General features: G+C 44.9%; 1 protein-coding gene across 1 annotated transcript; it reads left to right on the forward strand.

Moving 5' to 3' along the window:
* The first annotated feature begins 499 nt into the window (after nucleotides 1–499).
* Nucleotides 500–5,425, forward strand: LOC131416056 (keratin, type II cytoskeletal 6A-like). The gene is made up of 9 exons (XM_058558177.1): nucleotides 500–1,058; nucleotides 1,998–2,212; nucleotides 2,546–2,606; nucleotides 2,779–2,874; nucleotides 2,997–3,161; nucleotides 3,655–3,780; nucleotides 4,601–4,821; nucleotides 5,043–5,077; nucleotides 5,190–5,425. Exons 1-9 carry the CDS (start codon nucleotides 522–524, stop codon nucleotides 5,423–5,425), a joined length of 1,692 nt encoding a protein of 563 aa, XP_058414160.1. The 5' UTR covers nucleotides 500–521.
* The last annotated feature ends 6,235 nt before the right edge of the window (nucleotides 5,426–11,660 follow it).

The raw sequence follows: 11,660 nt of genomic DNA on the forward strand, positions 1-11,660 counted from the left end.
TTTTACACAAAAGGAAAAAGAGTCATATTTAACTTTTATACTCAATGAAAGAGGATGAAAATATTTATGTTAAAGCATATGCAATCCATTACTTTGATCTTCAGTATCACTGCTGGATGGAATACCAGGTGAGAGGAAAGCACTTCATACCTTCTAAGACACAAATGTAACCTGTAGCACCTCTGTTTGAGATGGTGACTAACTCCTAGCTCCGTGAAATGACAATAGTCTTATTGTACTGCGATCAAGTCAAAGCTGGAAGGCAGGAGAAATTTTCCCTGACTAAAGGAAACCAAAAATGCAATCTTCGTATTTCATAACTTTCCTAACAATCCAGATGTGATCTCACGGTTTGTAAAGCCCAGCCCTTCCCAATCTGCAAGCTCACCTTCCAGGACTGAGCCCAGCCCATTCTCACCATATATAAAGGGCTGCAGGGAAGCTCATCTCACAGATCTGCTCCTCTCAGCTCTACCCACCAGCCTCTCGCACTTTCTAAAACCTTCTCATCTTCAGGAACCATGTCTAGCAAATCCACCAGGAAGACCCAAACCATCAGCCACCAAGGCTTCAGTGCCGGCTCAGCCAGAGTCCCTGGGGCCTCCCGCTCTGGCTTCAGCAGCATCTCCGTGTCCCGCTCCAGGGGCAGTGGTGGCCTCAGTGGAGTGTGTGGAGGTGGTTTCGGCAGCCGCAGCCTCTATGGCGTGGGGGGCTCCAAGAGGATCTCCATCGGAGGGGGCAGCTACGGCATCGGTGGCGGATATGGTGGCAGAATTGGAGGTGGCTTTGGCTTTGGCGGTGGAGCCGGGAGTGGATTTGGTTTTGGCGGTGCAGCTGGTAGTGGCTTTGGGCTCGGTGGTGGAGCTGGCTTTGTTGGTGGCTATGGGGGCTCTGGCTTCCCTGTGTGCCCCCCTGGAGGCATCCAAGAGGTCACTGTCAACCAGACTCTCCTCACTCCTCTGAACCTGGAAATCGACCCCACCATCCAGCGGGTGAGGACCGAGGAGCGGGAGCAGATCAAGACCCTCAACAACAAGTTCGCCTCCTTCATTGACAAGGTGAGCAGGGAGGACCAGCCTCCAGGGGATTTCAGAGTCCCCAAACTTGAGAACCATGAATGTCCTACCAGGGGGAGACTAGTGGGGAGGGAGAAGGGAACCCAGGCTAGCTGTCGCCTGGGATGCCAGGTGGGCTCATGTGGACCACAGGCAGCAGGTGACAGACATCATTTAGAGCTACTGAATCCTCCACTGTCCCTCATTCCTGCCTAGGAAGAAGAATTCTCAACTTCTGATAACTCTGAAGCATATATAAGGGAATGAGAGATAAAGTGGGTTAGCTTTACCTTGTGAGGAATCTAAGAGATTAAAAATGAAATTCCATGGGAACTACTCTAGAGCTCTTAGAGGGTGAAAAAAGGGAAAGAAAAAGAAAAAGAAGGATATCATGGCTGGATTAACAAAAAGACTCAGAAACGTTTATATATCCATAGAAATACTACATGTATTCTAGAAACAGAGACGGACCATTAAATGAGGATGTTTTAGAGAATACGCATGCTTAAATGGGAAGTTAAACTTGAATCTAATCATTAATCCGTTTGGAATTTAATCACTGGATTCTTAACATTTACCATTCCAGTAACTAGATCCTAACTAAATAAAATCTTTGAGAAATATATCAGAGAAATAATATTTTTAACTAGATATGTGACTGCATTTTCAGGAAAAGAGAAGAAATGTAGAAAGGCAAGGATAGGCTCCATACCTTAGAGGGTGAGAACACCTCGTAGGTCCATGGGGGGGGGATTTCATCAGCGAGGTTTATGGGGTGCAAGGAAAACGATTTAGGGGAGCAGACCTGTCAGCCTGAGCCTCTGTACATGCTCCGTAGTAGCCCAGCATCATGGTGACCACCAGGCCTGCTTGGGGACCTGACAGCTCACATGTCTTTCTTCCTTCCTTTGTCTGACAAATAACCATCTTGTCCTCCTCCAGGTGCGTTTCCTGGAGCAGCAGAACAAAGTCTTGGACACCAAGTGGACCCTGCTCCAGGAGCAGGGCACCAAGACCGTGAGGCAGAACCTGGAGCCTTTGTTCGAGCAGTACATCAGCAACCTCCGGAGACAGCTGGACAGTATCCTCGGGGAGAGAAGCCGCCTGGACTCGGAGCTCAGGGGCATGCAGGACCTGGTGGAGGACTACAAGAAAAAGTGAGCTCAAGGAGGGAAAGCGGCTCAGTTTCCTGAAGCACACACTTTAAGACAGGTCCAGGTGTGGGCATGAATCCTAGCAAAACATGTCCACGGACATGAAAAACACAACGATAGCCTCAAAACAAACCCCAGAGGACAAGAGGGCCATACAGGTGGATGGGGAGGGTAAAGAAGTAAATAGTTTAGGGGCAACAAAAATCACCTTTTAGGTTCACTGGCAGGAAAGCTCAGTTGGGATGGATCCATTTTATGGAAAGTTCGGATCCTAGGCTGCCTTTTCTGTATCATCTTCACCACTGGTCGATTATGCTTTATCCCTTTCTATTCTAGATATGAAGATGAAATCAACAAGCGCACAACAGCAGAGAATGAGTTTGTGACTCTGAAGAAGGTGAGCTGATTAAGATCAGGGGCTCATGTTTCTTTGCAGAAGGAGAGGACACTGCCCTGCCCACATGTGGGGTCCCTGCCCATATCAGAGAGCAGAATGGATAGGGAGGATAAAAGATGGGCAGACTGGGAAGGAGGGCTCAGCTGACTCCAAATGTTGGCTTATTCTGCAGGATGTGGATGCTGCCTACATGAATAAGGTGGAACTACAAGCCAAGGTAGACAGTCTCACAGATGAGATCAACTTCCTCAGAGCCTTCTATGACGCAGTAAGCATCTCCTCCCCCTTTTATTTTCTCTAATGGGACTTTGCAAAGGGTGGAAGACCTTGGGGTTGGCTGCCTCTGAAATGTCACAGGAAAAGATGATCTGACGATCTTGTGTTCCACAGGAACTGGCTCAGATGCAAACCCACATCTCAGACACTTCTGTGGTCCTCTCCATGGACAACAACCGTGACCTGGACCTGGACAGCATCATCGCCGAAGTCAAAGCCCAATATGAGGAGATCGCTCAGAGGAGCCGGGCTGAGGCTGAGTCCTGGTACCAGAGCAAGGTGAGCAGTGAGCTGGCAGCTGCTGCGGAATCCCTGTGCCCCCTCTCTGAAGACTAATAAGGGAAAGACTTCACTGGGGAAAGCTACTTCTAGGAAGCTGGAGTCCTCTCACAGGATGTCTACCCTACACTCATAGAGTAGACATTTACAGAATTGATGTCCAAGTCTGGTAAGGCAAATCCAGTTCAGGAGAACAGCCACCATAGATAAAGAGCTAGTATCTCTGCTTTAGCTTCACCCTGATGCGGGCTCTCAGAAACATAGTAAAGAACATTGCTGGTCCCCAAGAGAACTAGACAGGCAGTGGTTCCCCAACAAGGATGGTGTGAGACCTGTGTACAGTATCCGATGACCTTGTAACATCAACTCCTCCTAAACTCCCTTGTGGGGAAGCCATTAGGTTCAAGTCTGTTAAATGCCTGATTCAGAAGTGAACGTCACCTTTAGCATGTGAAAGCCCATATGCACCGCCTTCTCTCCCTCTGGACTACAGTACGAGGAGCTGCAGATCACAGCGGGCAGACACGGGGACGACCTGCGCAACACCAAGCAAGAGATTTCTGAGATCAACCGCGTGATCCAGAGGCTGAGATCCGAGATCGACCACGTCAAGAAGCAGGTACGGTGGGGCACTGCGGAGAAGCCAAGCATCGTTTCCTTCCTAGACCACCAGGCAGCCATCCCCATAATTTGGGAAATTCCTGGGCACTGAGGGAACAGCAGGGAAAGGAGGGCATGTAGTTCCTCCTTAATGAGTTCCCACAGGCTAGGAGAGGTGGATCTAAACACTAGAGAAAGATACAATAATGTGACAGGACAAATCCCGACTGGTCAGAGATGTGAAAGTATAGTCTAGAGGCATTGAAAGAGATTACATAAGAAGGGTTGATTTGGGAATACCAGAAGCCAGCCAGAAAAGACAATGGCAGACCAGAAAGTGAGGAAGATTGTTGCAAATCTGCTCAAGAGTCATTCTGAAAAAAAAAGTGGAGTAAAGACGCAGGATGAAGGTGAGTGTTGCCCTGGAATATGAGGTGGAAGGAAGGCACGATCTAGACAGTTTGATGTGAAAATCATCATCTCACTGAGGATGTTTGTAAGTTTGTAGAAGTGAGTCTGGCATCCATATGAAATTATCTAACTGTCACATTCAAAAAGCCAGTAGGTCCATTTCTTTCAATGTCCCCTGGTCTTATGTCTGCGTAGTGTCTTCCACCAGTCACCACTCACATCCCCCTGCAGGCTGGTTAACATATAGAGGCATGGGTTTTCTCAAGTGGCTCCCAGACGAAACAAGGTTTGCAGAGTGGACAAAGACTGGACACAAAGAGTCATGAACTCTGGGCTCTAGAACTCTTCCTTAATGAAAAGAAGAACCGCAGTTAGTCTCACCTGGAAGCCTAGATTGTGGGTTCATTTTGCCTATCTTCCCCCTCTAGTGCGCCAACCTGCAGGCCGCCATTGCTGATGCTGAGCAGCGTGGGGAGCTGGCCCTAAAGGATGCCAACAATAAGCTGGCTGGTCTGGAGGACGCCCTGCAGAAGGCCAAGCAGGACCTGGCAAGGCTGCTGAAGGAGTACCAGGAGCTGATGAATGTCAAGCTGGCCCTGGATGTGGAGATCGCCACCTACAGGAAGCTGCTGGAAGGCGAGGAGTGCAGGTGGGTAACTCACTCAACCTCCTCAATCATCTGGGTCCATCTCCAAGACTCTAAACAGTGAGCACAAGTTTAATGCACTCTAGTCGCGGCCATAATTGCTACTCTCAGGGGACCATTAAAAGGCAGTTTCCCTAGGGACTATGCTCAACACCGAGGCTTCCCACACTGGTGCAGTAGAGGCTCTCTGGGGTCTCATGGTTCCTGTGTTTCCTTCTTCCTAGGCTGAGTGGGGAAGGCGTTGGACAAGTCAACATCTGTAAGTATCTTTGCTTGCCTCCCTCCCTTGCCCTGGTACTCTTCTGACTGGACTCAGGCTGGCAGAATGAGCTCACTGAGTCTTGTGTGTCCTTGTCCCCTCCCCTCCACAGCCGTGGTGCAGTCCACCGTCTCCAGCGGCTATGGCGGCGCCAGTGGTGTTGGCGGTGGCTTAGGCCTGGGTGGAGGCAGCGGCTACTCCTATGGCAGCGGTCACAGCATTGGAGGTGGCTTCAGTTCCGGCAGTGGCAGAGGCATTGGGGGTGGCTTGATTTCCACTGGGGGCGGCAGTTCCACCATCAAATACACCACCACCTCATCCTCCAGCAAGAAGAGCTACAAGTACTGAAGTCCTGGCACCGGCTCTCGGTCCCACGTTGTCTCAGGCCCCCTCTCCAGCTGCACTGTCCTCTGCTCAGGTTACTTCTTCTCTCCTGCTTCCTACTTCTCTTACTCCTCGACTTAGAACTGACTTTCTCAGTGTCCTCATTTCTCCTCTCTGCCTATATCTGCTCCGCCTGAGCTTCCACTGCTCACCACAAGAAGGTCGCTGCCTGGCTCCTACTCCAGAGCAGGGCAATTGCCCGTTGCTTCCACTGGCCCAGGGATGCCCCATCTTCCAAGTGTTGGATTCCTCCTTTCAGTGGTCACGAAAGCACAAGCTACTGGTTCCATGATGTACAGGGTCTGTATCCCTGTGATGTTCCTCTGCTCCTTGCTCTCTTCTAATTGCTGAATAAAGCAGATTTATAATATAATGCATGGTTTCTTGTTGCCTTGATTTGTCACCAGTGGTTCTTGAGTTTTTTCATCTGACAAACGCCTGTTCATGCAGGAAGGATATTCCCATCCCCATGTGCTTCACTCCGTCCTTGAGAGAGGCACAACAGCCAGCAGTTTGGCATCTTGACACTCACATTTCTTTCCCAGATAAGATTTCATCTAAATGTTTGTCCAGTGGAGTGGGAAGGATCTGGTCCTCCACCCTTGTATATTTGGCTTTTCTTGATGGTAGCAGGTAGTAGTGACTTAGTCTCAATTCCTTCATCTCTAAGACCTCTCCACCGCATGCCCCAGGGATAAACCCTTAATTCCCAGTTGGGGAAACATATTTCTTTCCAATCAGAGTGAACAACATTTAGTAAGGGAAAAGACATTTGATTTTTACTTCAAATTAGCTTCACAATCAAGAGATTTTCCTGACAAGGTGTTCCGAGAGAAATTAAAATGTGCATACTTATGAACTGGAATTATACTTCTAGAAATGTCTCCTGAGGGAATAGTACAAATGCAGGGAGGTGTATGTATAAGGGTGTGAATCCCAACAATCTTCACAATAGGGAGAAATTGGAAACACTAGAGGTAGTCAAATTAAGCATCCATAGACTCGGGCACAAAACTCATGCGCTGATTTCTTAAAATGTGAAGGCAAAACAAAAATGGAAATTCCCTCCTTCTCACACCCTAAGACTCTCATGGAGATGGATGAAGCTGGGTCCCTGGTGCTCAGAAGAGATGCTCACATATCTCTCTGGTGCGCCCTGGAGTGGTTTGACTTCTATGAATGGGAAATGAAAACTCAGGGTACAGTGGAAGGCTCATCATTCAACTGGTGCTGCCCTTTGGCCACATCTTTCTCTGTTTCCTCATGAAACAGAGCCCCTAGGCTCTCACATCCCAAGACAAAATTTTTTGGATTCAATAATATATAGACAGATGGTGCTTCTGGATCCTGTTGTATCAGTATTCTGCTGTGTTCACTTCTAAATGTTCCCCCAGCAACATGGGCAGTCTCACATTGGCACCTCCTCACTGTCTGCCCAGAACTTTCCAACAACAGATACATGATGAGTGGTTTCTGAAATCTAAGCCCACTTAACATTCATATTATTATGTACCCACGAGGAATAATGGAAAGGAAGCAACTGACCAGGAAAATTATATAGGGTATAGCATTAAACAAAAAAGTAGTTTGCAAAAGAGTATGTATACCTGGATTTATTTAGTTAAAATCTTATGGTGTGAAACTTCTAGAAGAAAACATAGGCAGTATTCTCTTCGACATTGGTCTTAGCAACATATTTTCAAGTACCATGTCTGCCTGGGCAAGGGAAACAATAGAAAAAATAAACAAATGGGACTATATCAAACTAAAAATCTTCTGCACAGCAAAGAAAACCATCGACAAAACGAAAAGACAACGTAACAATTGGGAGAAGATATTTGCAAACCATATATCTGATAAGTGCTTAATACCCAAAATATATAAAGAACTCACATATCTCAACAACAAAAAAACTAACAACACAGGGCCAGCCCAGTGGCATAGCAGTTAAGTTCACACACTCCGCTTCGGCCGCCTGGGGTTTACAGGTTGGGATCCTAGGCGAGGACCTACACACAGCTTATCAAGCCATGCTGTGGCAGCATCCCATATAAAATAGAGGAATATGGGCATGAATGTTAGCCCAGGGCCAATCTTCCTCAGCAAAAAAGAGGAGGATTGGCAACAGACGTTAGCTCAGGGCTAATCTTTCTAAAAAAAAAAAGAAAAGAAAACCACTAACAACCCAATTAAAAAATGGGCAAAAGACTTGAACAGACATTTCTCCAAAGAGGATATACAGATGGGCAACAGAAAAGATGCTCAACATCGTTAACTATCAGGGAAATGAAAATCCAAACTACAATGAGATATCAACTCACTCCCATCAGAATGGCTATAATTAACAAGATAGGAAACAATTGCTGGAGAGGATGTGGAGAGAAAGGAACTCTCATACACTGCTGGCGGGAGTGCAAACTGGTGCAGCCACTATGGAAAACAGTGTGGAAATTCCCCAAAAAATTAAGAATAGAGTTACCATACAATGGAGCTATTCCACTGCTTAGTGTTTATCCAAAGAACATAAACACTCGTGTGTGTAAAGATACATGCACCCCTGTGTTCATTGCAGCATTATTCACAGTAGCCAAGACTTGAAAGCAACCTAAGTGCCCATTAAGGGATGAATGGATAAACAAGATGTGGTATATATACACAATGGAATACTCCTCAGCCATAAGAAACGAAATCCAGCCATTTGTGACAACGTGGATGGACATTTTGCTAAGCGAAATAAGCCAGAGTGAGAAGGTCAAAAACTGTTTGATCTCACTCATAAGTAGAAGATAACAACAACAAACAAACACGTAGAGACAGAGATTGGATTGGTGGTTACCAGAGGGGAAGCGGGGAGGGAGGAGGGTGAAAGGGATGATTAGGCACATGTGTGTGGTGATGGGTTGTAATTAATCTTTGGGTGTCGAACATGATGTGATCTATGCAGAAATAGAAGTACAATGATGTACACCTGAAATTTATACAATGTTATAAACCAATGTTACTGCAATAAAAAAAATAAAACATAGAAACACAAGAATAAAATAAAATAAAATCTTATGGTGAAGGTGACAATAGCAAAATGGCACACTAGAAAGCTCCAAGCTCTCCTTCTGCCACAGAAACGCTGAAAAACAACCAGAAGCAATCTGACCAAACTTGTGGGAGCCTGGAAAACAGTCAAAAGTTTACACCAACCAAGCAAATACCTGATCAAGAAAATCCATCTTCAATATTACGGTAAAGTGTTGTGACATTTTTCTTAGCACTGGCCCTCCCCTCTACCTGGTGCAGTTGTGGTCTAGAGCAGGCAGCAGCCTATTTCACACCCTTCCCCAAACCCCTCCTCACCCTCCAGCCCCCTACTCCCTCCTCACCCCCTGCCTCCCCTCCCCCATCCCCAGCACATGCACCTTGAACCACAGAGCGCAGTTGCAGATCCTTTTTGCAAATTACTGTGAAAAATCTCTTCAAACGTATCTGGGGGGGTTCCTGAAGAACTGATGCAAGGTTCTCATCTTTGTTTTGCATTAACCCAAACGCAGGCAAGAGAAGCAGGAGGCACAGCCAGGAAAAATGACAAGGCAGACTACAAACCCATAGCCCTGGGACAAGAGATTACAGGAGGAGACACACAATGGACCACCTGACCATCTCAGGTCCGTAGGTTAAGCTGCAGTTAAGAAATTAGGACATTCAAAAGCAGCTGTGTATATGAGAGAATTTAGAAAGCCATACATATGTTCAGGCAAGACACATGCTCAGAAAACTCTTGAGAAGATCTCAAGCATTCACCTAGTGCAGATCTCTAGGTTCAGAGGACGCCTAGCTAAGTGGTGAAGGAGTGTCCCATCACAGGGACAATGTGCAAACACTGGGAAAGGTAGTTGTTCTCAGTTTTGTTGCTTTGGTTTCTTGTTTGTTTCAGGTCCTGGCGTACAAGAAAACCTCTGTCAAAACATGGCTGAACACAAGCTGAAGGAGAAGCCTAACATTGAGGTGTTACTACACACCACGCACTGTTGACTCATTTAACACAACTAAGTCAATGTAAAGGACGCGTCCTTAGGTGCAAATCCAAGAACTCCTTGTTTGCAGCAATCAGAACGGGGAGTGTGACCTGAGGATGGACTCCATTAGTCATGAAGTTCCAAGAAACTGTAACAGTAGAATTGAATAACAAATCAAGGACAAGTCCTATTGGTAGCATTTTATTAATGAGAGAAAAAAAGCAGAGAGACAGTGAATTGTAGGCCACTTTGCAGTGATTTGTTGGGCAGAGTATTTTAAAGAACGAGAGAATTAATATCACAGCCTGATAGCCTGTACATGGCCTCAGCCCATCTCCTAGAATACTTCTGCAAAGGATGGGTCAAGAAGGAGTTCACCTCATTCAAAGGTGAACACTAGTCAGAAAGACACCAGGTCCCACAAAAGATGCTATACATTCAAAAATGAAATGAATAGGAAAAACAAAAGGCTCATGATGGTCACTCCCCAGAATAAAGTTACTATAAAACATTGCCAAAAATCAAGAAAATACACTCTCTATTAAATTAGAGAAGAACAAACATATAGTGAGACAATAAGAAGTAAAACATTACTTACAGAAGTCGGATATGAGGCAGAGAGAAAAATGAAGTCCCTATGGAAACGAAGGTAAAATTGCTATCAGTACAAAGGGCAATAGACACACTGAAAACACAATAAAGGACGTACAGGAGAATGTCAAGAAAAGAGGGAAGTGTGACCTGGGGGTCATAGAGTGTTAGAGGAGAGTCAAGAGGACATACAGATAAAGAAGACAAAGATGATCCAGCTCAAGCATAATCGGAACGCTTAAAGGAAAAGGATACAAACACACGCACAAACTCATACACACAAACAGGCTCTCAAAAAGCACAGAAACATCTTCAATTAGGTGGCTGGGGATTTGCCTTGAGCGTTTATTTTGGTAGACAAACGTGCTTTACTTATTCATTTTTAAATATGTAAATATTGTGTAAGTAACAATAGTCAATCTTATAGACTTTCAACTACACTTACTTCTGGAAAAGTTTAAATACATAAAATAAACTTATTACCTTCCTAGACTTAAGTACTAGTTTACAGGAATACAGAGGAGAGAGTAACCTCTTAAATGACACCAGAGGATGCGATCACACAACCCGAATGTGATCACAAAACCCAGGGAGTAAAAAACTCTGTAGGACAATTAACCTTTATTCAACAAGTTGCAAGAAAAAGAAAAGATGGAATGTTAAATGATCTAAAGGACATATTATTTAAAGGATGTATCACCCAAATAAACACGTATAGACCTTATTTGGATCTTGAATTGAACAAACAAATTATAAAAAAACAAAAAAGAATACAGGGAAATTTAAATGTTCACTAGACACTTCATGATGTTAAAGAGTTACTGTTTAATTTTTTGACATAAAAATAGTATTTTGGTCTTTTTCTAAAGAGTTGACCATCTAGACATAAATACTGAATTATTTACTGATGAAATCGTATGATCTTCTGGAATCTCCTTTCATATAATTTAAGGAGGATGAAGAAAGTGGGCAGAGTTATGGAGGAAATAAGGCTGGCCCTGAGATAAAAATTCCAAAATCTGGGATGGGCATCCAGGAATCTATTATGTTGTTCTTATACTTTTCTATTTGTTCAAAATTAAACATAATAGAAAAAAGAAGTCAAACTTAACATATTTGTAATTGTTGGAAAAATGATAATCTTTCTGTTAGGACATAGCAATAGATTATTTGTATATTTCCAAGTTCTCAACTGTTACAAAAGAGCCAGTTGGAGGGAGAGCACTCAGTACATTCTGGTACATGAACCCTATAACATGTGGAACCATTTTTCGAGACAAAGTCGAACTCCTAGCCTCAGTGAATTGAGAATAGTTTTATTGTATTGAGATCGAGTCAAAGATCAAAGATAGGAAAATTTTTCCCTGGCTAAAGAAAGCCAAAGAAGCAATCTTCACATTTCATACCTTTTTTAATAGCCTGAGTGAGGTCTCAATGTTTGCAAAGCCCAACCCTTCCCAACCTGCAAGGTCACCTTTCAGGACTGAGCCCAACACACTCCTCCCTATACAAAAGGCTGCTGGAAGCCCATCTCAAACTTCTCCACTCAGCTCTACCCTCCAGCCTCTCACGCTTTCTAGAGCCTCTCACCTTCAAGAACC

The sequence above is a fragment of the Diceros bicornis genome, chromosome 17, assembly GCF_020826845.1.
Source record: "Diceros bicornis minor isolate mBicDic1 chromosome 17, mDicBic1.mat.cur, whole genome shotgun sequence".
NCBI lineage: Eukaryota > Metazoa > Chordata > Mammalia > Perissodactyla > Rhinocerotidae > Diceros > Diceros bicornis.